Raw genomic sequence first — 26,758 nt, forward strand, 5'->3', positions numbered from 1 at the left:
TGTCCCCAGAGGGTCTGGCACACCCCAGGGCAGGCAGATGGGGTGGCCACGTCCTGTTCATGAAGGCTCAGTATCAATGTGGGGCAGACAGGGTGGTTTCCTTGGTGCTGGGGGTAGCAATCCCTCCTGTTCACTGTGTCCCAGCAGGATGGACACATCCACCTGTGTTTGACACTCCCCATCTACCAGAACAACTCCAAGGCTTTCTACAGGAACTGTCAACTGAGATCTGAAAAAATCTGCAGCCAAAGAGTTGAACTTCTGGGGCTTGAGAGCAGCCAGCACAGTAACTGTTAATTGCACGTGAATTGTGAGCCCTTGCTCTTAACTGGCTTTTCTGGATTTAGAGTCCACACATGATTTTTGGCTCCAATTCCCTAGTCTGAACAATGGAGTTGGTGAGATTTTTTGACTTCCACAGATGACAGAACAGGATAAAGGAGAGCCAGGTATGATCTGTTGCACTCTACAAGCTCTCCTCTCACAGCCCAGCCTGCACTGCCCTCCTGAGTGGGGAATGGGGTGGGGAATGGGGTCTCCCAGCTACACCTCAACATTCCCTGACTCCACCATCACCCCAGGCAGGTGCTCAGCGCAAGCACCAGGGAAACTGGAAGTGAGCCTCACCCAGCTACCCTGGGCATCTCTGGAGCTGAAATCCAGCTCTTCCCAGTGGGGGAATCATCATACTGGGAGGTGCTAGGACAGCCCAGCCAAGGATGGCAGAATGACTGCCATCCTTGTAGATGTATAAGCCTGGCTGCTCTGTGGGAAGAGCCATTGCCATTCTCCAAGCTCCAGTGAGGTATTTCCTATCCCAGCCTCACCCTGTTTCATCAGGGTGAGTCATCAGACCACCATGGAAAACCTCAGGATCTTGCTTCTGCAGTCATGATCAGAAACATCCTTTATTAAATTAATGACCATCCCCTATCTGTCATCTCACTGTTAATAAAAAGAAATGAGGGCTGGAAGGAGTGTTGCAGACTGGTGCCTGCAGTCAGCCCTGTCTCTGCAGAACTTGTGTCCTGCTCCCAAACACAGGAGGAGAACACAGCAGGAACAGGAGGGGGGTTTAACCCACATAACCAACACAGCACAAATGTGGTGGGCCTCCCTTCTCCAGGACACCTTGGGATGCTGCCTCAGTGCAGGGTTCCTCACCAGCACAGCTCTAAAACACTTATTTAGCCACAGGGACAAGCTCATCTCACTGGCTCTGACTAGATCAGCATGACACCTTTCCTCAGATACATCTCTCACGTGGGACAGAGGGGCACATGCACTTCAATGCTCACCAAATCATCCCCTGCATCAAGCCCTTCCTCACTACAGGCATTACATGGGGGAGCAATGAGGAAGATCTTTACTCGGTCCAAACAGCAGCACTTCACAGCACAAAGGTTTTGCTATCCCAAGGATGCTGGGGACACAAAGCCCATTTTAAAAAAGCCTCCCTCTCCCCTGTGAGTGAGCCCCAGCAGCAGCAGGTCAGCACCACCCACCCCTCCCTTCTCCAAAGGAGGGGTCATGGTCCTGTCCTCTGGAAGAGCAGGATTACAGGGGTGGGAAGAGTTCACAGAGAGTGGCTCCCAGCAAAGCCCGAGTCAACCTGATGCTGAGATAAGATTGTTCCTTGACCCCACCATGCAGGCCCCATTAGAGGGAACCCAGCAGGGGAATGCTGCAGAGTATCCACCCTATCCCCCATAACCCAAACTAGCCAGAGCAGAATTTCCTATTATGTCTCCATAACCTAATCTGACCCCCTCCAGGGTCTCCAGATTAATATCTGGGAAACCCCACGAGCCCAATCACCCAATTACAGGGAGGAAAGCTTTATCCTATCTAAACAGCACAAAATGTAACCTAGACCCAGCTGCCCCCTACTTCTAAGAGCCAGATCTCAATCCCTGGCAAGCTGAACAAACTGGGAAGGGGTCACAGGGGAGATGGGGAGGGTCTCTCTTGTATCATATGAAACCTGCAGGAGGAGCAGATATTTTAATTGGTAAATCCCCTGACTCAGGTTTAATCCCTCTCCATTTTTAGTGAACTTCCCTCACACTGGAACAACATGGGGAATAGATGAGAGACCCCACCTTGAGCCACTGCCCAGCAAGAGGAGGCCCCATCATTTTGGGGAGCAGAGGATGATGGTTCTCAGGACACACATTGTGCCCAGCCCAGTCTGGCAGAGGCAGAGGGGAAGGGCTGGTGCCACCATGTGCCATTGAACAGGGATGTGCCTGAGGAATGGTGAAGGTTAGAGCAGAGTCAGTGCTGGCAGGGCAGAGCAGGCATCAGACACAATCACAGCACAGGACAACTGCAACATCCCCAGAGCACCTCCTGTGCTGGGGCTGAGAGGTTTCAAACAGAATAGGCTGTCCCAAGGCACTCTTTGTGCCTCTTTGGATCTCTTTTCTATCCTTACTTCCTTCCAGAGAAGTGTGGAGGGACCCTGCCTAACTTTTTGGATTGTGTTTCAGCCACCTGACAGCACTGAATGCATGGGAAACCTCAACTGCAGCCAGAGGACTGGAAAGCAGATTCCCCATCCCATTCAGGATATCACCCCAGGCTCTGGTTAGAGTGAGAGCAATATGCAAAATCTCCAGAAAGATCCTGCCCTGGCAGAGGATCTCAGTCTGGGCATCACTGAGAGCCCATCCAAAGGGAAGACCCAGATTCTTTGCTCAGTGAGAATGCCCAGGTTTCCTCCCTGAGTAGCTGGTGTTGCATCCACAGATGCCCCAGAGCCTGTATTTTCCACATAGCTCAGGGCTGTATTGCCAAGCACCAGCTTTGCAAACACAGACTGAGCTTCCCTCCAAATTCCAGCCACAGTTTATTGATTAAAAAAGCCTGTCTAGTCAATAAAGGCTCCTATGAAAAAGTTCCACCGCTCTGCACTCACATGCTGTTATCCGTCTGGCTGTGTTAGCAGCCTTGGCTTTTGATGCTTTCTGACAAGATGGATTTGTGGCCTTGACTTTTCCAGATCAGGAGAAACTTAATCCTAGAGGATAAAATTACAGACTAGTAAAAAAAGCCTCATTAACTGCCATGTAAGAAGTTCAGAGGCTTCTTAGCTAGAAGGCAGCATCTACAGCTGTCCTTGAAGGAGAGGCAGCTCTGAGCAGACAGCACAAAGCCCTTGGCAAACACAAGTTTGCTCCTGAAGTGCATGACACACTCGTGGCACCAGCCAGGCTGCTCCATCCTCTGCAGACAGCAGGAAAAGGGCAGACGGTCCCAGGTCTCCACCTATAAAGTGATTTGGGAGAAAGCAAAGATAATGCCCAGTTCTGGCCAAAAGGTGTCTGGGCAGATAAAAATAAAAAAATCCTGGAACAACCATATGGAAATGTGAATTAATGAAATTTTTCAGCATCTGACTCAACCCTAATTGAGAGTTGAGAACCCTCCACCTCCCTTCTGCTTTCCAGGATACAAAAATGACACTGGTAGGTGGAAATAACTATAGCTGTCCCAGGGAGAGAGAAACCTGAGCTTCACAGCAAGGGTAATGGCCAAAATTAAGCACTTGCTTGTTTCTATTACACAACACATCCCAGGAAGCAGCTTCCAAAAACCTGACCTTCACTTCAAAGGCTTCTTTTTGAATCATCTTTCCTTCTGCTAACAAGTGAAGTGGATTCAGCACTCAAGAAGGGCACTCTGGGTGTTGAAAACATCTTTATACCCATGTGTTAGCTGCAGAAGAGGCAGGGGCAACGTTCCTGTATTTGGACCTCAAGCTCCTACAGCTTCCTAAGGGCAGTGTCAGCTCCTCCTGCTGCTCTTTGTGGTGGCCAGTTTGTCAGTCAGCACTCTTCAAGATGACTGTAAGGCTCACAATGGGAATGCAACGTGGTTGCATGGAGATTGCACTGACTCCTTTCTGACAGGAACAGGATTTGCTCTGGCCAGACAGTCTTTCCTCCTCTCCTCCCAGCCTAGCCCAGGTTTTCAGGAGCAGTAGCAGCACAGCTTGCACACAAGAGGGTGTCTGGAAGAGCTGGTTGCCATAGCTATATCCATACATCCCCAGCCACCCAGACATGTCACAACTGTGAAGTTATTTATAAATAAGACACTCCCGAGCCTCAATTCAGAGCACAACTTGCAAGTGTACAAAACACTCAGCCTTCTGGGCTGACCTCTTTCTTTTATAGACATGATGCTGAGCACAGGCTCCTCTGCAGAGCAGCTCTGCTCCAGAGCAGTCTGTAATGCCAGCATGGTGATGTGCACAGGTTTTATAGAACCATTCTCTCCACTCCTGCACATCTTCGTGCCCTTGTCTGGTGTCCAGACACCCTCCCAGGTTACCTGCTGGTTCTGCTCCACACCACACTCCTGTGTCTCAAGGGTCCCAGAACAGCAGAAGGCTCTGAGCCAGCTGCCAGACTCTGCATTCTCCTGCTCTGAGGTCTCCAACAAGCTCACACTCAGCAGGCTGTGTTCCTGTTCTCCTTTCTTTGAGGATTACAAGCTGTTCTGGGTGAGGGCTACTTCTTATGAACGTGGTCACTGCCCTGGCAAAAAGACCCCAGGGCAGCCAGGATCCCCTGACATCCTCAGAGTTAAAGCCTGGGGGTCTCTGCTGAGACCTCACCTGTTCTGCTTGGACAGGGCATACCAAACCAGAAGCAGGTGAGCTGTTTACCTCTTTGTTGTATGGTTTGCTCAGCCAAAACTCCACAACATCCCCAGCTACCCCAATTCAGCTGTCAGCACACACTGAGCTATGAAGTACTGTCACAGACATCTTTTATGAAAAATCCTTTTTTTTAGGATTTTTTTCTCTTGAGAAGCTGAGAGGCCTCAAGAACAAAATGTAAACAATGATTATCTGCTGATGTAGAATGCAACAGGTGCATCTGGGATTGGTCTCATGTGGTTATTTCTAATTAATGGCCAATCACAGTCAGCTGGCTGGGACTCTCTGTCCAAGCCACAAACCTTTGTTATCATTCTTTCTTTTTCTATTCTTAGCTAGCCTTCTGATTAAATCCTTTCTTCTATTCTTTTAGTATAGTTTTAATGTAATATATATCATAAAATAAATAATCAAGCCTTCTGAAACATGGAGTCAGATCCTCATCTCTTCCCTCAACTTCGGACTCTGTGAACATGGTCACAAAGTACCACAGGAAAGGGGCAAAACCACAGTGTGAGAGCCAGCACAGAGCAGGACAGAAGATGAAACACTGGGAGAGGGGAAGAGGCTCCTAATCCTTCTGTGATTTGCCATCAGCAGCACAGAGCCAGCAGTGCATTGGAACAACACCTCATTCACACTCGCTGTCACCCTCAACCACGGGGACAGCAAGTGACGTTTGTTCCTCTGCATCTCCCCAGCTGAACCCACTTTGATACTGAAGCACAGGCAGGAGGAGGTGGATTCATGCTCAAGGACACTGCTCTTGCCTGTGCTGTGCTCACATCCAGGGCTGCTCACCCCAGTGGTGGTGAAAGACTGGGGGATGCAGTGCCTGAGGGTCCATGGAGGAGGGACCACAGGACAGGGCACAGAGCTGGGGGATCCAGGACCTGCAGCTGTCTCTGCCCTCACAGGTGAGCACTGCCCCATGCTGAGATTAATTCATGGCTCTTGTGACCTCAAGGAAGGAATTTTATCTCTTTGTCTTGTTTTGTGCCCTCCATTTGCAGATTAAGGGAGTGTCCATTCTTATGTCAGAGTGTGCAAGGTCTGACTTATCACCAGCAAAGTTCTTTGAGATTCACTCAAACCACCCCTTCCCCAGCCTCCTCACCATGCCCTGCGCAGGCACAAGGCAGCCCCCCCAGAGATGGGTGTTCAGAGACCCAGCAGCATCAGAGATGTGGGCACAAGGGGAAGAAAACTGCACCAGGGAGAGAACTTTGAGAAAGGGACTGAGAACATCACAGCAGCAGCGCAGCCACCACCCCAGGAGCAACACAGCCCAGCCCACAAACCCCAATCCATCACACAGCCAAGCCCAGTCCTTCATCCTCCCCCTGCCATTCCCCAAAATGTTCTAAAAACACATTCAAAGCACTTTTTAATTTCTAAACATTGCATTACACAAACTCACAGCAGCCTCCCCAAATGCAGGTGGGTCTGACCTCCCAGGTGGGCACCAGAGAAGGTCCAGGTGCTGTTAAACCAGGCCTAGGTCTGCCTGTTCCCTCCTCAGGATTTCACCCTTCAGCTTTCACACAAGGCCTCCCAGCTTAGCTCCCCAGCTCCCAACCCTAAAACCAGGGCAAGGATCCTTCTGTCTTCCAGCACAGGCTGGAAGATGCTGCACTCTCAGGTAAGGGAGGCTCAGCTGGTCCAGGGGACCTCCTAAGCCAGGGCCACAGCAACAAGAAGTGGTGACAGCCCAGGTGCCAAGTCTGGCAGATGCAGGGACATGGCCCAGCTTAGAGAATGGAGACATGAAAAGCACTTTGCATCACAGCCATGTTATCCCCTCATCCCTCCCCCTCATCCCCTTTGGAGCTTCTTAACTTCACAAACCTTCCTCCAGAGGAGTGTTGGAGTGACAGAAAACATTTTCCAAGCCTAATATCAGTTCCAGATGTTCACAGCCATTTCAGTTTGTACCTCACCCTGTAAAACACATTTCTCCCTCTCCCTCTCTCAAGTGCAGCGCCTGCTTGGTCCATGACATAATGCGCTGGCGGGCTGGCTGCACACACACACAGACACACAGACACACAGACACACAGACACACACACACATGTGCGCCTCACGCCCTCTCTGAGAGCCCCACGTTCAAACAAAGAGCATCACTCAACTACAAAGCCGTGGCACACATGGAGTTATGAGTAATTTCCACAAGTTTTAATAAACAGTTTGGGCTGTAATTGCTCCCCGCCTCCCCGGCTGGCTCCCGAGCACGCTGGTGTTGAAAGCGTGGTTTGTTTCACACACAAGTTCACCTCCTCTCAGCCTCAGATGGGCCAAGGGCTGTGTTTTTCTAAGCACCAGTAACAAGCCTCTTAAAAAACCTCATGCAGCTGAGGGCACCCGAGCCACGCAGGCTCCCTGCCCATCCCTGTCTCACGTGGAGCCCAGCAGGGAGCAGAGGGGACCCACGCTAGACCAGTCTCAAAACTCCCTCCTGACTCTGCTCCAAGAGGAAGAGGAGGAAATGTTTTCTGGCTCAAGGGAATGGTTACATCTTCCACTTGCAGAACAAGGAGGAGGCCAAGGAGTTTTGCAAGGGTGAGAGACTGGAGGGTTTTGAGGGGCAGGAGGAAGGCAGAAGGCAGGTGAGGCTGGGACTGGGTACCACCTAGTTTGCCATGGGGATGAAGAACAGGTTGGCAGAGCTCTAGCCCATGTCAGCACCAGGAATCACAATAAGAAATGTCTACAACTGGAATAAAGCAAACAAAACCACTGTCCAAGTACAAATAACCTACTCATTTAAACTCAGTATTTCCAAGGGATGAGTGGCAGCATCCTCAAGAGCCCTACAAGATCCTTCTGAGATCCTCCCAGCCCAGAGTTGGCCCCCTCTGCAAATACCTGTCATGTACCTCCCAGCAATGGGAACAACCTGCTCCTCCCTGCCAGCAGCTGGGAGACTGATGGGGAAGGAAGAACTGCCCATATGCATCAAAAGCCATCCAAATTTCATATCCCACACTCCAAAACCTACCCAAATTTCATATCCCACACTCCTCTCCCAAAGATTCCCCCTCTGAGGCTGAGTTATTGTTTTTGTGGATGCTGCTCAGAGGGGAGAAGCTGTGGTGCAGCAGGATGGGTGGGTGATGGTGTTCAGGGGATATCCAGGACAGGATTTTTGGCTGTAGAGAGCTGTAGCAGTCAGCATCTCTGCAAACCTACACAAGGTATTTAAAGGAATCAAGTCATCTGGGATTGGAGGCCTGTAGGGTAAGAAAGGATTGAAGGCAGGAATGTTGTTTGGTTATAAACAACACAGAAAAAAAAAAGGGAGAGATTTAGGATTGGCTTTTCTCTTTAATTGTTAATAGGGTCATTCTGTCCCAAACAGTCCCCCAGAGCAGGCAGAGGGGAGGGAAGCTCCCCACAATGAATTCAATTGCCTGTCAAACACATGGCAGTCATAAAAGGAAAATAATAATAATAATCTGTATTTCCTACTCTGGCTGCCAGGCAAAGATCCAGCCACTTCAAAGGAGAAACCCCATGTTTCCCTGGTCTGGCCTCACCTGACTGATGTGTGAGCAATCTGGAATCCCCATCCAAAACAAAGCCCCTCCTTTGGTGGCTTGTTTTCTTTCCCCATTACTGCAAGGTGCTCCTCCAAGACAAAGAACAAACCTTCTTCCATGCCATGAAACCAGAGACATAACCCAGAGTCTGTGGTCACATCAGGCAGCTTTGGGAGGGGATGATGGCAGGATGCAGGAGAAAGGGCCCAAGGGATGGGACTGGTGTATGAGCCAGGCACCTCCTGCAGGTCTCCTGCTTGTGGAGACCCCTTCTCCTTCTTTCAGGGGTCTCCACAAACAGCTGGAACCCCCCCAGGAGGTGGGGATGTGGCTGTCTCCAACAGAGACAGGCCAGCTCTTGTAGCACATGATTTTTGGATATAGTGGCATCTACGCTGCAGAATAGATGGGCTTGAGGTGACCAGGGAGGGTGGAAACTTCCTTGTGTCTGTGAGGTCTAAATGCTCTTCCTGAGCCTGTCTTCCCAACAGGGAAACACAGCTAAACATCTTGCCAGGGTGCCCTGGGAGCCCATGCAGGTCTGCATGTGGACTGTGAGGTTCTGCACTCCAACACCAGCCCTGTCCCGGGTAAATTTCTGCTTTCATCAACTGCCCAGCTGCCCCTGACAACTTTTGTGAGCTTCTTTAAAAAACTACATCGAAAATCCTCAAGCAAAAAGCAGTAGGTTCTGCCTGGCTTTCCCTGCAGCACTGCTATCACTCAGGGTCTCAAGTCCTATTTTCTGAAATCCATCATTTACTCACCCAAATCAAGTCCCATCCTTCACAGTCCTCTGCCTTGTCCAGCAGCTCCTGGAGCATGGATTGAGCTGCTGACAAAGCCTTTTTACAGTGTAGAGCACTCAGTACAAGCCTGAGAACTAAACTCCAACCCAGGGAAGTTTCAGGTTCTCCTGGAGAAATTTTGTGGTCTTTAAGCAATCTCCCTAAATATTGTAGGTTTTGAGTTCCTCTGATAGGTGTGCAAGACAACTGAAAATGTCCTTTCAAAGGTGGGTCACTGGTCACTCACTGGACAGACCAGCAAAGCCCTTGAGCTGTTGAAGGATGACATTTCCCCTACAACCACCACCCTGGGGCATTTCAGACTGATCAGATCAACACCCACCTCAGAAATTCCAACTCACAGCTCCCCTGCCCAAAAAAGGCCAAATAATTTCCTTCTGCCTCACTGTGTTTTTGTAATTCCCTTTTCCCTCAAATCACCATGTCTGCAGAAGATTCCAGAAACCTCTCCTAAATGGAGTGGGTTTGATACCTCCTAACACCTTGGCTCTATTCTCCACCGAATCAGCTGCTCCCAGCCAGGCAGGGCACAGGAAGCATGGCCAGGAGCCCTCTGCACCACGAGGAGGTTGCCCTCCCTCACACCCACCTGTGTAAAGGTCTGTGTCCGTGTACTCATCCACCTTCTTGTGCTGCAGGACGTAGTCTGACACCTTGGTCCCGATGGCAGGCTGCACATCCAGCCACTCCAGAGACACCACGGTGCTGGAGGGCTCCACGTTGGGGGAGAGCCGCAGGCTGGGCAGGAGACAGTGAGAGAACAAGACATGAGTGTGAGAGCCTGAATGAGAGATGAGGGACTCCAGGCAGCTCTCCAAAATGCAGTTTGTTTTATCCAAGGTGTTACAGCAGGCCTGGGGACCTGCATCCCTCATTCAGGCTCTTACTAATGGTGCCCAACGTTGGGCGCCAGTGTAAGAGCCTAATGAGAGATGCGAGGCTCCAGGCAGCTCTCCAAAATGCAGTTTAGTGTATCCAAAATGCAGTTTATTGTATCCAAAATGCAGTTTATTGTATCCAAGATGTTCCAGCAGCCCAGGGTCATGGGTGACAGAGCTGTGCCCACAGCTGTCAGCTCCAGCTGCAGGCAGGCCTGGAGACCCTTTGGTTTTGGTTCCAATGCATTCTATACTTTTCTTTTGGTTCCAATGCATTCTAGACTTTTCTTTGCTGAGCATCTTCATACAGTAGAACCAATCTATACCTTAACTATTATCTACAGCCTATCATAACTACTATAATTACCATATTCATGTTACTATTCTCCAATCACTCAAAGTTAGTACATTACAGTTTAAGCTAGAAGTTCTTTTTCAGTTTTCTTGCAGTGGAAAATTCTGAGACCTTTTTTCTACTTGCAACATTTGCTGCCTTGTTTGCCTGTGCTCTCTTTCTTCTTGGTAAAAACATCTTCTTGTTTGGGGTGGGTTTATCCTTTGCTCTAAGCCATAAAACCCCCTTCTAACTAACACAGCCTTTGCCTCCTTGGTTATCCAGTGAGACTGGCTCAGCAATTCTTTTCTTCTGTATCAAAACTTACTTCTATCTCTATTCCTTCATCAGACTCTACATTTAAAAATCTTTCTGCTAAGCACACACATATCTGTGAGACTTTCTTGTCAAACTTTCATCCTTCCTAACACATGAGCTCCATTTCTGGGGAGGAATCCACATCTCTAAGCAGGACACCCTAGAAAAGCCCACATTGACACATGTGGGTGTGCCCACAAAGCCCCAAGGACAGAGGTCACAGGGGCTACTGAGCATCAAAAAGCTGAAGTTGGTTGAGTCCAGCCTATTGCAATGTGTGCCCTTGGGAGCCTCCCCCTGCTCCTGGAGAAGGCAAGCTCATGCCACCCCAAATATCACATCTAAGGGGCCTTCATTATCTGGAAGAGCTGCTGAACTTCAGCAAGGTGAGCAGGGACCTTTTCCCCAGGAGCAAAACAGGAGAAGATCCAGGTTCTTGAAACCCAGCAGGGCTGAGTCCACAGGAGGGAAGGGTCAGGTCTGCATGGCCAAGGTGAGGGAGGGAGAGAGGGGGAGAAGCAGAGTGAATTCACCCAGCTGCAAACCTCTGAGGGGTGTGGGTGAGAGCCAGAGCAGGGCAGCTGTGCAGGAGCTCCTGCCCAGAGCAGGAACAACGTGGGCCGGGATGAAGGCAGAGGAAGGAGCTCTGAGCTCCTGGCTGTGCTAATGCAGAGGCGTCCACTCCCTCTGCTCCAGGGTAGATGACAACACCAAGTACAGGGCTATGGAGAGTCTGGCTCCAAACACACAGCATGTTTGCTGGACTCCAGATGGGAAATGAATCCCCTCTGAGGATATTGGCTCACTAAGAAGGTGTTCTGGTCCTTGTGGCTCGCTGGAGCCAGTCTTCCTGCTTTCTCAGCTAATTCCCCATCAGTTTGCTCCTGATTTGCTCTTGCTCTGACAAGCCACAATGAATTGCACTGTAATTCCATTTCTTTCAGCATTTGAAATCCCATTCTACAAGCCCTGCTAATCAGGTGATGAAAATCTATAAGGAAACCTTCCAGGGCCACAGCCAGAGCCAGGATATCCTAAAGACATCACTCACACAGTGAGGAGGGCTGGACTGCAGCCCCCAGCCCCCAGGGTGCAGAAGGAGGTGCCCATGGGCTGAGCCCCTGGGAAATGGGGTGGTTCTGGGGGCTGTGACCCACGGGGAAGGGGCTGGTGATCCCTGGAGGGCTCACAGGATACGTACACAGGCGGAGGGAGAGGGCTGCAGTTCGGGAGTCCGTTCTCATCGAAGGCGTTGAGGTCGCACCTGCACCAGTCTTCGATAACATCACCTTTCCCAGAGCACCAGTATGAGCTCATCAGGGCTCCCTTGAAGGCCTGACGTGAGAACAAAAAGCGTGAACATGTGTGCTAAAGACTCAGTGAAATCTGGCCAGGCTTTGGGGCTGAGCATCGGGGGGAGTGTGCAGAGCCCTGGGATCAGGAAACACGGGATGGGTTGGGGAATGTGTCTTCCCCAGCTCTGCCACAGCCTCTCTGCATGGCCTTGGCCATGGCCCTTCACCTCCCTGGGCTTAACTCCCATGTCTTGAGTGATGCTGGTTCATCCCTGAATCTTTTGGAGTGGGGGATGGGGATCTCCTGTGGGGGAGGACAGAGCCCTGGGATCAGGAAACACGGGATGGGCTGGGGGAATGTGTCCTCCCAGCTTTGCCACAGCCTCTCTGCATGGCCCTTCACCTCCCTGGGTTTAACTCCCATGTCTTGAGTGGTGCTGGTTCATCCCTGAATGCTTTTGGAGTGGGGATGGGGATCTCCTGTGGGGGAGGACAGAGCTGCCCAAAGAAGCACAAGCATAAGTTCCTCTGTGACAGTGAACATAACACACACAGTGCCTGCAATATAACACACACAGTGCTGCTGTGTACAGTGAAACTCTTCCACTCTTCCCTGTGCCCTTCTGCCCAGCTGTTTCTGTCCCCCTGAGAATAAAGTAATGCCCAAATTCCCAACAACACCCCTTCCATCCTTCTCACAGGTTTGCTATTCACACAAAGCGCCCTCCTGCAAGCAAACTGCTGCTTTATTCATTTGTCTAAGAAACACTCACAAGCAAAACAGCACTAGCTGTAAGGAAAAAATAAAACCTGGAAAAAACTTGCAGGATGTCCTCAGGAGCCACCCTGACTGCTCCTAATAACACCAATGAATCCCTGGAATAATAACTGTGGTCAGAATTGGCAAAGCCCTCCAGGTCTCACCCCTCAGTGTCCCTGCTGTGATCATCCCACAGGATGGGGCATCCCCCACTCCATACCCTGCTCTAGTTTGGACCACATGGATTTATGGTGGTTTCTCCCACTACCCTTCAGCTGTAATTCAACTTCCAGTTTCAAAAACATCTCCTTCACACACACAAAGCCAACATCCAACCCAACCCCGCAAAGCCACAACACCCATCTGGAATAATAAGAACACCAAAACACAGCCACTAGAACAAAGCTCTAACACTTTTGACCTTTCAAGAGGCACATTTGGGAGCTGAAACACCTCCACAGGTCCTCATCCACATGGAGCAGCCTCACTTGCTGGCAACACTACTCTTCCATGAGAAGTTGCCTGCGGAAGCCTGGCCCTGCTGATATGGCCTGTGCTGCAAGGGTACGCCTAGAAATAAATCTGTGCCCTTTGAGGAGCACAGGGACAGCTCAGGCAGCAGCACTGAGCAGAAAACTCCAGGAAAAGCTCCATCCCAGGGAGGTTTCTGAAAGGAGGAGGTATAAATAGAGCCTGACGTCAGGGCTGCCATTGTCCAGGGTTTTGTTGCTCTCCCCAAACACCCCCAGCACCTTTAATGAGGTGCCTCGAGGCTCTTGCGTCTACAAAATTTTCTGCTTCCAGGCATTTACAAAATGGGACTGTTCCAGATGGAAAAAATTGGAAAAAAACCCCCAAAACCCAAGGAAGGAACAAACAGGTGAAAGAAAGAAAAGGTGACATTATTTTACTCTGTTCTTTAGAAAGTAATTGAAGTGCTAGGCTGGAAAGGGCATCCAAAGTAATTGGAGAGAGGGATGAAGAGAGGAGTTTATCTGACACCCAGATAAATGGATGCAGACACATGAGAGAGAGAGCAGCGGGTCCGTGCAGGAGAGGAACAGCAAAGGATGTGTGCAGATGGATGGGGAAGCATGTGCTCTCCCTAGGGAGCAAGATAAACACCCTGTGCTGAGGTACCTGTGTGCACAGACAGGCACTGCAGGGGAAGACAGATGTGGGTGATCCCGGGAAAAGCTGCACTGTCACACTGCTGCCACTGCTGCACTGTCACACTGCTGCACTGTCACACTGCTGCCACTGCTGCACTGTCACACTGCCCCACTGTCACACTGCTGCACTGTCACACTGCTGCCACTGCCCCACTGCCACACTGCTGTACTGTCACACTGCTGCACTGTCACACTGCTGCCACTGCTGCACTGTCACACTGCCGCACTGCCACACTGTCACACTGTCACACTGCTGCCACTGCTGCACTGTCACACTGCTGCACTGCTCCATTGTCACACTGCCCCACTGTCACACTGCTGCACTGCTCCATTGTCACACTGCTGCCACTGCTGCACTGTCACACTGCTGCACTGTCACACTGCTGCACTGCTCCATTGTCACACTGCTCCACTGTCACACTGCTGCCACTGCCCCACTGTCACACTGCTGCACTGCTGCCACTGCTGCACTGTCACACTGCTGTACTGCTCCATTGTCACACTGCCCCACTGTCACACTGCTGCACTGCCACACTGCTGCACTGTCACACTGCTGCACTGCCCCACTGTCACACTGCTGCACTGTCACACTGCTGCACTGCTGCCACTGCTGCACTGTCACACTGCTGCACTGCTCCATTATCACACTGCTGCACTGTCACACTGCTGCCACTGCCCCACTGTCACACTGCTGCACTGCTGCCACTGCTGCACTGTCACACTGCTGTACTGCTCCATTATCACACTGCTGCACTGTCACACTGCTGCACTGCTGCACTGTCACACTGCTGCACTGTCACACTGCTGTACTGCTCCATTGTCACACTGCCCCACTGTCACACTGCTGCACTGCCACACTGCTGCACTGTCACACTGCTGCACTGCCCCACTGTCACACTGCTGCACTGTCACACTGCTGCACTGCTGCCACTGCTGCACTGTCACACTGCTGCACTGCTCCATTATCACACTGCTGCACTGTCACATTGCTGCCACTGCCCCACTGTCACACTGCTGCACTGTCACACTGCTGCCACTGCCCCACTGTCCCCCAGCCCTGTCACTCTGCACACCCCCTCCCTGTCCCCTAACCCGGCTCCTCCTTGCACATCCCCGACTTAGGGAAGAAACCCCACCCACCCCATCCATGCCCTTTAGTAAATGCAGTAGCCAACTCCTTGTTTTGCTTTTTTCCTGCTGTTAAGCACTAGCTGGATGAGCAATCCCCCTTGCTCTGCCTGCCCAGCCTCACACAGGTTTTAATTAGATCCTTCAGGTGCCCAGCTGTCATCTGCCTTGTGTCACCCTTCACACAAACGAGGTTAGGGGATGGATGCTGTGCTCATTAGGGCGGGCACACCTCCATCCCCTAACCAGGTTACTGGGAGCAGGGCTGCCCCTGCTGGCTCCTGCCTCTGTCCTGATTCACGTCAGGGCCAGGCTGGGAGAGCCAGGCAGCCAAGGCTTGTCCCTGCCTTGTCCCTCTGTGCCAGGCAAGAGCCAGGGTTTGTGCCTGCCTTGTCCCTCTGTGCCAGGTGTTGGTGAGGCTACACCTTGGGTGCTGAGCCCAGTTCTGGCTCAGCCACTCATGACAAGAAAGACATTGAAGGGCTGGAGTGTGTCCAGGGAAGAGCACAGAACACCAGGAGAGGCTGAGGGAGCTGGACAGGGGCTCAGCCTGGAGCAAAGGAGGCTCAGGGGGCCCTTGTGGCTCTGCACAGCTCCTGACAGGAGGGGACAGCCAGGGGGGGTCGGGCTCTGCTCCCAGGGAACAGGGACAGGAGCAGAGGGAACGGCCTCAGGCTGGGCCAGGGGAGGTTTGGGTTGGATATCAGCGGGAATTTCTTGACTGAAAGGGTGGTCAGGCATTGGAAGGGACTGCTTAGGTAGGTGGTGGAGTGCCCATCCCTGGAGGTGTTCAAGAAACAGCTGAATGAGGCACTAGTGCTGTGGTGTGACAAGGGGGTGATTGGTTAAATGTTGGACTCAGTATTGGAAGTCCTTTGCAACCTCAGTGATTCTGGAATTCTATGTTTTCTTGCTTTCCAGTGGAATTCTGAGACAGTGGCTCCTGGGGTTTTCCCACTGGGGCTGGGGAGTGTGTGTTGAGGGGTGGGGAAGCATCAAGGGCAAATTGATGGGGAGCAGAAATGGGTAAGATCACACAGAAGAAGGGAATGGCAGCTGCCACCCAAACAAGGACCCCAGTGGTGCAGGAGGACCAAGAGTGATGGACAAGGATGCAGTGAAGGTGCTGAGATCTATCCCATAGGAAGCTGCAAAAGAAGGCTGAAGTTTTGCTACTCCAGGCTCACAACACAGGAGGATGAGGTTTTGCTGCTTTGGGAGAGCTTCAGGAGGCAATGAAAGCACAGGGACCTTCCTGATCTCTGGTGGCTGAGAAGCACCTTCTCCCCCTGCCTTGGGCTGGGCTCTCCACATCTCCTGCCCTTCCCTGCCATGCTCAGAGCGTGCACTGAGTGCTCTCCTCCCTGCCAGGAGACAGCACCTACACGAGTCCATCTCAAACATGACCACTTCCATTTTGCATGCTTCATCATGGTGGTCATGTCTCCACAGGCCCAAGAAGGTCTGGAATCATGAAGGGATTCCCAGGAGTGATTGATCCCCTGGGAATGGCAGTGACCCCTAATGCACTGTCCTGCGCTTGCCAACCACTCCCCAGGACCCCAACACCCCTGTGTGCCCTAAGGCAATTTTATCTCTCATTTAAAAGTATCCAAATTGTATTGTTTCCCTGTGAGTCAGCCCATTTAGTTTATGTCCTTCGGTGCCAGAGGGGAAATTTATGAGATGAGAAACTGGCTCGAAACGTTTATTTTCTAGATGACGAGTCATGCCATTAGATATATAGCTTTATGAATCATAGGAACAGCATCTAATTTGCTCTTAAAGGTATAATAGGTCTGATTCCCCACACCCATGCACACACATCTATTGGATTGATAGTTCCCCCCTAGGATGGCTAGTTCATTTGTTTTGACACAAGCAAGACTTACAGGACCATAAAGTCCCATCTTACCATAAGCTAAGCCTATTCATAAAAAAAATATTAGGGAAACAAATGATCAGCTAAGCACATTCATCCTACACTCGATTGCATATGGATCTTTCTCCTGTTGTTATTTGTGCTCAGGGGGAGGCCATTTGGCCCCATTTTATAGCTGAGACACTCTGTAACAGAATGGAGAAGAACACTTCCTTTGTCCTCTGTTAGACCTGGCTGATGGAGGGAGAAGCATTAAGTTATTTCTAACTGTGGGTTGTCTGTTGACATCCCAGGAGGGGAAAGTGATAGGACGTGAAGGAACCTTCCAGATCAGCATTTGCAGGACTCAGCACACACCACAGGGCTGGTGTTTGCAGATGGGATACTGGAAAGGACATGTGTTGGGTGCTTGTCTGTCAGTATCTGGTCCTCTCCATGGCTGACAGAGACATGAAAATCTGGCTCACTGAGTCTACAATGCACATCTCTGTTTCTGGAAAAATTAAAAAGGAAATGCAGGGAGATTAAAAAAAAAACAAACAAAAAAACCCAAACAAACAAAAAAAAAAACCAACCACAGGTGAACATGTAGGCTGGACAGAGATGGGCTGCAGATAAAAGGAGATGATCTGTAAGCTGGAACTTAGGTTCCTTTTGGATTTTGCACTGATTTCCCAATCTCTGTTTGCTTTTTTGTTCTTCTCAGTGCAGAAGGAGAGAGGGAAATGTGGAAGCACGCTGAGCCATGCCAGCAGACAGGATCCATCCCATGTCCAGGGACATGGCAGCAAACGGACACATCCTGTCCTCTCCTGTTGGCAGGATGGAGATGGGGCCTGCACACCAACACCTTCCCTCAGGCACAGGCAGGGCCACTGGAGGAGGATGAAGGCTCCAGAAGGGCTTTCACAGCCTGAACAGGATGCTACCATGATGGCAGGGTGGCTGGAGGAAAAGCCTTCCATGCCCTTCCAGCAATGCTCAGTGCTGCTCACAGGAGGTAAATGCCACTCCTTAGCCTAGATATCTCTGGAAGGGGGGAAGAAAAACAAAAATAAAAGGGGAGGAAAGCTTAGGATTTCCCAGGCCAGAGAGTCTTCCCAGGATCATGCAATTCGTGTCCATAAGGCCAGCTTCACAGCAAAGGAGGATGGAGTTTTGTTGCTCTAGGCTCACAGCAAAGGAGGATGGAGTTTTTCTCCTCTAAGTTCACAGCAAAGGATGAAGTTTTGGTGCTCCAGGCTCACAGCAAAGGAGGATGGAGTTTTGCTGTTGGCAGGTGATCCCATCCTGTGCTGCCCACGCCCTCCCTGCCTCTGCCTGCCTCTCCCCAGGAGCAGCACCACCAGCACTTCATCCTGGAAAGGGGCATCAGTGGTGTGCTGGAAAGGTCAGGGTGCTGGGAGGGACCCAGGGTGGGCAGCAGCCTGGTTTCTGTTATTTACAGAATAACAGGATCCCAGGGGGTGGCAGAGGACACTGTGAAACCCGGGGAATCAGAGGGGAAATCAGAGCCCTGTGTGCTGCACTGAGCCCTCCTGGGGGGCCGGCTCTGCTCTCACACCTCGGCACAAAGCTCCTCATTATAGCCCCAGCCAGGCAGGACAATGCTGCCATTCTTCCCCTGGAAAGGGGAGCTGGAGCTGCAGCACGATGCTCCAGGGCCAGAGGAGAAGCACAAGGGCCAATTAGCAGGTATTCAAACAAACCAACAACAAATAAAAAGAAACACACCCCAGACCAAACCAAAAAACTCACCTCAACCACAAGAACACTGTCCCCCCGTTTGGGCCAGGCTCCCTGCCAGCTTTGGCAGTGGAAGAAGAAATCCCTGGCTCTGTGTCCCCAGGCCTTCAGGAGCTGCTTTGGGGATGCTGTGTGTCCTCCAGAGGCTCTGCCATGGTGCAGGACTGGGGTCAAACTGAGCCCATGGCCTCGGGGACACCTTTCACGCTGGCTAAAAACACCCTGCCAGCCTGGGGACACTGGTGGGGCAGTGGGGACAGCAGTGGCCACGCTCTGCTCTGCAGGAGATGGCTCCTGGGCAAGGAGTGGGCGTTAAAAATGGGGAATTTTGTTCCAACCTCACTTGTCATCCGAGCTGGTGACCCCAGCACGTGAAGAAGCTGTCCCCAAGAGCCCTGCCAGGGTCCCAGGCATGCTCTGGGCTCCTGCTGAGGCCAGTGGGAGCAGCAGCACAGGGATGAGCCCCCCAGCAAGCCCCCACACAATGGGCTGGGCCATGTGTGCTGTGAGGAGGCCATGGCTGCAGCAAATGCTGAGATTACTCAATTTTCGAATTAAAGCAAGGTCCTAGGGGTCTCCTAAAAATCCAGGCTCCACATCCATTTGTCTCCTTAAATACACACAGCAGGAGTTTGAGTCCATTTCCCAGTAGGAGTGAGACTGATCTCTCCTGCCTCCCTTCTCCACACCCCCCTCACCACACCACCCTCTAAGCATTTCTGCAGCTGGCTGAGCTGCTCCACAGAAGCTTGTTTCAGGGTTTTTTTGGGGAAAAATGAGCAGATCATGTACAGGAGGGGTCACACAGCCCAACATACCTTGCCTTTTCTCTCCTCCACTGGCCACAGCTGCCCTGTGGCTCTGTACATGCACATGTACATCCCTGTCAAGGATGCCCTGGGAGGGGATGGGGTGTCACAGACATCTTTTATGAAAAATCCTTTCTTTAGGATTTTTCCTCCTGAGAAGCTGAGAGGCCTCAGGAACAAAATGTAACCAATGGTTATCTGCTGCTGTGGAATGCAACAGGTGCATCTGGGATTGGTCTCATGTTGGTTGTTTCTCATTAATGGCCAATCACAGCCCAGCTGGCTCAGACAGAGAGTCCGAGACAGAACCTTTGTTATCATTTCTTTATTATTCTATTCTTAGCCAGCCTTCTGATGAAATCCTTTCTTCTATTCTTTTAGTATAGTTTTAATGTAATATACATGATAAAATAATAAATCAGCCTTCTGAAACATGGAGTCAGATCCTCATCTCTTCCCTCATCCTCAGACCCCTGTGAACACGGTCACAATGGGGGAAGCAGGGTGTTCCCTGCCAGCCTGTGAGGGACAAGGACATTTGCAGATCATGCACAGCTGTGCTCTCACTCAGTCTGTGCCTCTGGGTGCACTCCAGGGCTGTCCTGGGCAGTAAGAAAGATGGTGCCCACCCTGTGGCTGGCAGAAATGTGTTTAAGGTGGAGGAGGAAAGTCATCATAACCTGAGGGGACTCTAATTGGGGTGAGGAGCAGCTCTTGTCTTTGACTCCAGGATGTTCCCCAGAGTGAAAGCACCTGGGGTCACCACCTCTCTCTTCTCTCCCACCACATGCACTGAACAGCATCCATCCAGCCCCTGAGTGCTGAGAGCATTTTGCCAGCAGACAGCCCCACCACAGAGAGAAGCTCCTTGCTGCTGGGCATGGCCAGCCACTGGCACTGGTGGAGGTTTCCTCCACAGCCCTGCAGTGGAGAATCTCCTCCAGCTTCATGTGGAGGGACCAGTGTGGTGTCTGCACTGCTGCAGAGCACACAGGGAGCACAAGAGAGATGCTGGCATCAGTCAAAACTGATGCAGGATCCACAGAGCTCCTGGGAGAGGACAGCCAAAGTCACAGCTTCTCTGTCTCTTTACACCTTTGGAAGACCCAGTGTGATCACTCAGACTCTGAGAGCACTGGAGCTGTGACAGCAATGGTCCTGTAGAATGCTTGGATGAGCTGGAGCTCACCAGGTGACAGGGACTGGGGCAGGGGGGACTCCAGCACTGCCTCTGCTCCAGCAAGAGTCCTTCCTGTCAAACCTGCCACCCACAGCCACACCAGCGTGACAGCTGCAGAAAATACATCCAACAAAGCCCTTCAAGAGCTGCTTGGACCTCCAAAACCATCTCCTTCACCCTGGCAAGCTCCAGCACTGCCACAGCCCCCAGCCAGGCTGCAGTGACCAGCGATGGTGCAAATTCATTGACCAACACTATTAAACTACAGGGGGAAACAAAGAAACTCCTAGCAGGATCTCAGCCCATAGTTCTCACTAAATACAAGAAGGAAAAGAGAGGCCTGATGCTTTTCCTTATACTGAGATTGCTTCTCCCCACTGCTGGGAGCAGGAGTCGTGCTGGAGCTGGGCTGGGAGGACAGATCACACCGAGCTGAGAGTTACCGTGAGGACATTTCCTCTGGACAAATTCTCCCTGGACAGCAAAAGGCAAAACTCCTGGAGCTCTTTACATTTCAGGCCCTGGCTTCAAAGCAAGAAGAAAACAGCAATTCCCACTGACATGGAAATAAAGAGTTTTTTAACTCATTTCACGTGGGCAAAGTGATATATTTTCACCTCATCTCCTGCTTGGAAATGGTCAGTTTTAGCTGAAATCAAACATGCACACAAAGAAATACCACAAATCAGTCCACAGCAGACACCCAGCATGGAAACTGAAACCCCAGCATTTAAGAGTCTGGCAAGGTCATCAGCAACCGAGAACACGGCCTTGGACAGGGCTGGAGCTGTAAATTTTAAAAAGTTCATAACTCACTGCACTAAGGCAGATGAAAAGACAAACCTATTAAAAAAATACACATGCTGAAGAGGGCAAAATGCCTTTTACCTGTGTTTTGCTTCATCTTTGCTGCTCAGCTTATACAGGAAAACTTTCAGCCAAGTTTATAGAAGTCAATATCCACCTTGTTAATGACCTTGTTATCTGTCTGTACAGCATTGTCTTTGTGGACACATATGTAAAGAGTGTTTACAATTTCTTTTTTTTAACACTGCAGGAGTTGGGATGTGCCTGCAGTTCCTCTAAGGTCAGCACTCACTGCATTGATCAGGAACCATCTATGTGAAGGGAGAAAAGCAGGCAATGGAGCACTCAGGATTGGAGATGCCGGACTTGGTTCAGCCCAGCCAAGTGAAAATCCTATTTATGGCACAGGAGAACACCACTCTGCAGTGCCTGCGACACCCCTGGCCTCTGTTTGGTGCTGAAAATGGGTATTTCATCACTCAGATGAACCATGAGGTGCTCCTGGTGGGACACACCCTGTGGGAACCTCTCAGTGCACAAGTCACAGTTAAACTCGGTGGTGTTCTGGCTCTCTGCTGGGTCTTGGTTGACAGGCTGATGTCCTCGTGGTGGTGGCAGCTCCTTCCCACCCCTAAATCCCTTTCTCTTTCATGGTAACCCTCCCTGCTCACAGGGGAAGGTGAGGGAGAGATGATGCTCCTGCCCTCCATGGGCATCCATCATGCTTGAGCTCATGGTGCCACAAGAGGATGGGGACAGCTTTCCACAGAGGCAGCACTAACCCCACACCAAACCATCCTCTCCAGGAGAGGCACATGGCCCCCATGAGCTCCACTTCTTCCAGAGAGGCAGCTACAGCTCTGCCCAGCCCAGGCTGCCTGGAACAACCTCCAGTGCAGAGATGTCGCAGACATCTTTTATGAAAAATCCTTTCCTTAGGATTTTTTCTCCTGAGAAGCTGAGAGGCCTCAGGAACAAAATGTAAACAATGATTATCTGCTGTGGAATGCAACAGGTGCATCTGGGATTGGCCCATGTTGGATATTTGTAATTAATGGCCAACACAGTCCAGCTGTCCGGACTGTCTCAGTCAGTCACAAGCCTTTGTTATCATTCTTTCCTATTCTATTCTTAGCTAGCCTTCTGATGGAATCCTTTCTTCTATTCTTTTAGTATAGTTTTAATATAATATATATCATAAAATAATAAATCAGCCTTCTGAAACATGGAGTCAGATCCTCATCGCTTCCCTCATCCTGGGACCCCTGTGAACACCACCACGTGGAGAACCAAGGTTTGTGCAGAGCTAGCAGCAAGGTCCTCAGCTGGATTTCAGCCTTCAGAACCAGGATTTGCCCCTGCTTGTGGTGCCAAGGACAGCAAAAAAAGGAGAGGGAGAGAATAAAAATCCTGCAGGAGAGAGGCCAGTGGAGAGAAGGGGGAGAAACAAGCTGGGGTGAAGGGATGGAGGGAGCAGGACAGCCCATCAGAAGTGAGCAAGAAGGGGAAAGTGATGGAGCTGATGCAACACAAGGGGTTCATGCAGAGAGTATGGGAATGACTAGGAAAGAGAAATAGGGACAGGAAATGCAGAAAACACTCCCTTGTGTCCTGCTGGAGCAAGCATGGGAATGGTCTGGGATGGTTGTAGGGAGGAAGGGATGAGAGGAGGGGATGTCAAGAGAAGCCTACAGCTGAAACAGCCAGACCCAGCTAAGGAGGGGGTGGTAAGACAAGAGAGCATATCCCACCTGCTGCCCCCTTGCACTGAGATGGCACAAAGTGACCTGTCCTGGCACACGCTGCTCACTGCCAGCTCCCTTAGTGCCTGCTCTGGCAGCATCCCCTCCACCCTGCAGCTGCCCAGAGCCCACACCCTGTCACCTCTTATCCCAGCCCTGCCCAGCAAAGCTCCCTGGGGCGAGGGGAGCCCCCCACACAGCACCCTCACACAGGGACAGGCTCCCAGGGCATGCCCCTCCAGCCCTGGGCGAGCAGGTGGAAGAGGAAGAGGAGGAGAGACGCAGGGAGCACAACCCCAGGGAATATTGCTGGGGTGTCTGTGCTGGGGCTTTGTTTGTTCGCTGGTTTTCTCAGCAGAAAGCACAATGCAGGCTGGGCTCCAGCTGCAGCTGATGGGGCCAGGGGAGGAGGGAGGGAAGGAACAGACTGCAGCTCCTCAGGACAAGGAGGCGCCCCGAGTGAGCCCAGCAGTGTTGGCAGGACTGGGGGGACAGCTGAGGAGGAAGATGAGGAGGAGGAAGAAGGGAGGAGATTGCAGCCAGGCTCAGAGAGGCAGGCTGGCATTGTCACCTGGGCACAGGGTGATGCAGGATCCATGGAAATCCTACAGATCCTGCTGAGCTCTTCACTGTTATCCCCTCCTTGCTGGCTAATGTACCTATTGAATCCCTAAAAGAATGTTTTCCAGCAGATTGCTTCTGGGATGCACATCTTTCTTGCCTGAAGGCAGCCAGCTGTCCCACTGCTCTCCCTGTACCTGTAGTGCCTCATCCCAGCACTGCCCTGGGCACACTGACAGGGCAGACCAACCTCTACAGAAGAACTGCCAGTGGGAAAAGCAGGCACAGGGTGGGCTGAGAATGAAGGAAACAGTGGGAGAAAGGGAGTTTGAGGAAAAGTCCCAGAAACTGAGGTGTGGAAGTCAGGCATGGCTTCATGCAAGGACCAAGAGGGCTGATAGATGGGAAAGCAGGAACCAGATCAAGAGGTAGGCAAGGAGTGACTCCCCAGAGACAGCACCCAGAAACTCCCCAGAGACACCCCAGGGCACAGATTTCAGCTCCTTCTTGTTCCCAAGCTCAGTAGTTTCTGGGTGAGGGAAAGGAAGAAACCAGAGACAGTACCCAGAAACTTGGGTACCAGGAGAAGCATCAGGACTCTTCTCTCTATTGAGTGGGAAGGGAATGAAGCATCATTCCTGGGGCTCACACCTGCAGGTGCCAGGGTTGTTTCCTGACCTGCAGCCCTCTGCAGCCCACCCACAGCTGCACGCTGGCTCACTTGAGACATCCCAATCAAGTACAGGCTCAGTGCCAATAAGTGACTTTAAGCAGGTCTGTCATTTCTGGGCTTGAGATTGGGGTCAGAAGGCTGTGCAGAGGGGTGGGAGTGGCAGTGAGCAGAGAAAGTGGGAACCCAGTCTCCACAGGATTAACACTGAAGCTCTTGCAGGAGCCCAACACCAGGGACCGCTGACCTCCAGCCTGGCTGGTCTCTCCTGGAGTAGCAGGGACCTCCTGTGGCTGTGGGACTGTCCCAAGGGGATGGTTCTGCCCTCCCTCTGCACCTTTGCAAAGCCACACTGAGCCCTGGAGGACTTTAGCCCCCCCTCAAATAGGTCTGTCCTACATCTTGGAGCCAGGAGTGAGGGACTGAGCTGGTGCTTGGCTCCTGAGACCTCTCCACAGGACACATCCTGCACACCAGCATGGACTCTGGGAATGACTGAGGTCTTGGCATTGTCTTGAACCTATTGAAGGCAGGGAGATGCAGGTCTGAGAGGGCTGTGGGCAGCAGAACCTTCCAGCTCCATCACCAACACCATCCCATGTAGGAGCGTCAGGGGGTAGGACAGGTGGGGATGGATGGAGATGAGAGATCTCTGGAGCCAGGGCTGGAACTTGGGGTTTATTGCAAAGGGCCTGGGGGCAGGGCCCTGCTGGGAGCTGCCAGGCACAGCTCAGAGCAGGCCTGAGAGAAGAGAGGGGGAGAGAGGATGAGAGAGTGAGAGAGTAAAAGGGTAAGAGAGCAAAAGCATAAGGGAGTAAAAAGGGGTAAGAGCGTGAGGTTTTCATTACAATACCATAAATCTTCTTCTGTGTTGAATATTCTGATTCTCACTAACCAATCTAGTACAAGATACAAATCCTACAGCATTTCCATACAGCCTATAAGAATCATTACATTACCATCCTGTGTTACATTTTAAACCCTACAAACTCCTCTTTGGGCCCCTTCTGCCAAGCTGGCAGGGTCTGCTCTGACCCTTGGGCCTGTCTGCAAGCAGAGGGTGTTGCTCCATCAAAAGGGGATCACCTTCAGCTGGCCACACCATTGTTTTCCAGTTGTTCAGTAACTGAGGGATCTCAAAGCTTGCTTTCATATCAATCTTGCTTATAGTTTCTATATTCTCAAAACCTTTTGCCAGGCAATCCTATTTATAAGGCTTTCCTGTTTCATCTTCTACAACAATCCCACACATGCAAACACCTGCCTCGCTCCAGGGAACTGCAGGAGGGGACCTGAGAGGGGACAGGGTGAGGTCACAGAGGTGGGGCTGGCCCGTCACTCACCTCCCTGGTGTCGTTGTCCTGGATCAGAGCGTACAGAGGCACCACCCTGTTGATCTCCAGCAGAACCGGGCTGGGGCTGAGCTGCTCCTTGCCAGGCCGCCGGCACAGGTGGCAGGTGGAGGGGCAGCGCCCTTTCTCCTCGCAGTGGATCTCCACACCTGAGATCAGGTGGTCATCTGACAGCATCTGGGCTGTCAGCAGGCCTGACAGGTACGTGATGAAGGGCATGGATTTCAGCTCTTTCTTGTTCCCAAGCTCAGTTGTTTCTGGGTTAGAGAAAGGGAAGAAACCAAACAGAGTTAAACAATGCCCAGCTCAGGACTTTTCCCAAAGCCAAACTGTCCTCCAGTCATGATAAATGCAGCTGCTGAAGGTGCAAGCCAGGTGGGAGCAGAATAAAAGTGGTACAGAGGCACCACCCTGTTGATCTCTGAGCTGCTCCTTGCCAGGCCACTGGCACAGGTGGTAGGTAGAGGGACAGGGATCTCCACACCTGAGATCAGGTGGTCATCTGACAGCACCTGGGCTGTCAGCTGACAGGTACGTGATGAAGGGCACTGATTTCAGCTCCTTCTTGCTCCCAAGCTCAGTTGTTTCTGGGTGAGGGAAAGGAAGAAACCAAACAGAATTAAACAAAGCTCAGCTTAAGGCTCTTCCCAAAGCCAAACTGTGCTGCACACAGGATAAATGCAGCTGCTGAAGGTGCAGGCCAGGTGGGAGCAGGAAAAAAAGAAAGGTCAAGGAGAAAAGGAGAAAAACAGGACTTGCTGGTCACTCCTTGGAAGTGTGAGCTTTTCCAGACAAACTACAGAACGGATTGGTCTTCTCTTTTCTAACTCATGTTCTTCTGTTTTCTAACTTGCATATCCACTTTCTGTGCTCCAAAATGAGACAAAATCACCTCAGTGTATCTTCCCTGCCCAAGAGAAAAATCCTCAAAGGGACCAGGCCAAGGAGCTGAATGCCCTTTTTCCCACCCTAACACCAGCCCCCTCTAGTCCTTGTGGTCCTCAGGTCACTCTTGTGGGTGACATTATCCAGGGCAGTGAAATGGATCCAAAGAGGCTGCAAAAGGACTTCATGGAGGGATGGAGCCCCTTGGCAGTGAGGAAAAG

At 51.4% G+C, this 26,758-nt stretch overlaps 1 protein-coding gene across 1 annotated transcript in view; it reads right to left on the minus strand.

Annotated features, from left to right (window-relative positions):
- Positions 1-26,758, minus strand: part of ASTN2 (astrotactin 2) — a 352,354-nt gene that overhangs the window by 76,368 nt on the left and 249,228 nt on the right. Inside the window, 3 exon segments of the mRNA XM_036393845.2 lie at positions 9,608-9,756; positions 11,750-11,883; positions 25,644-25,909. Of these exon segments, the coding sequence (XP_036249738.2) occupies positions 9,608-9,756; positions 11,750-11,883; positions 25,644-25,909 (549 nt within the window).

Source organism: Molothrus ater, chromosome 20 (genome assembly GCF_012460135.2).
Source record: "Molothrus ater isolate BHLD 08-10-18 breed brown headed cowbird chromosome 20, BPBGC_Mater_1.1, whole genome shotgun sequence".
Lineage (NCBI taxonomy): Eukaryota > Metazoa > Chordata > Aves > Passeriformes > Icteridae > Molothrus > Molothrus ater.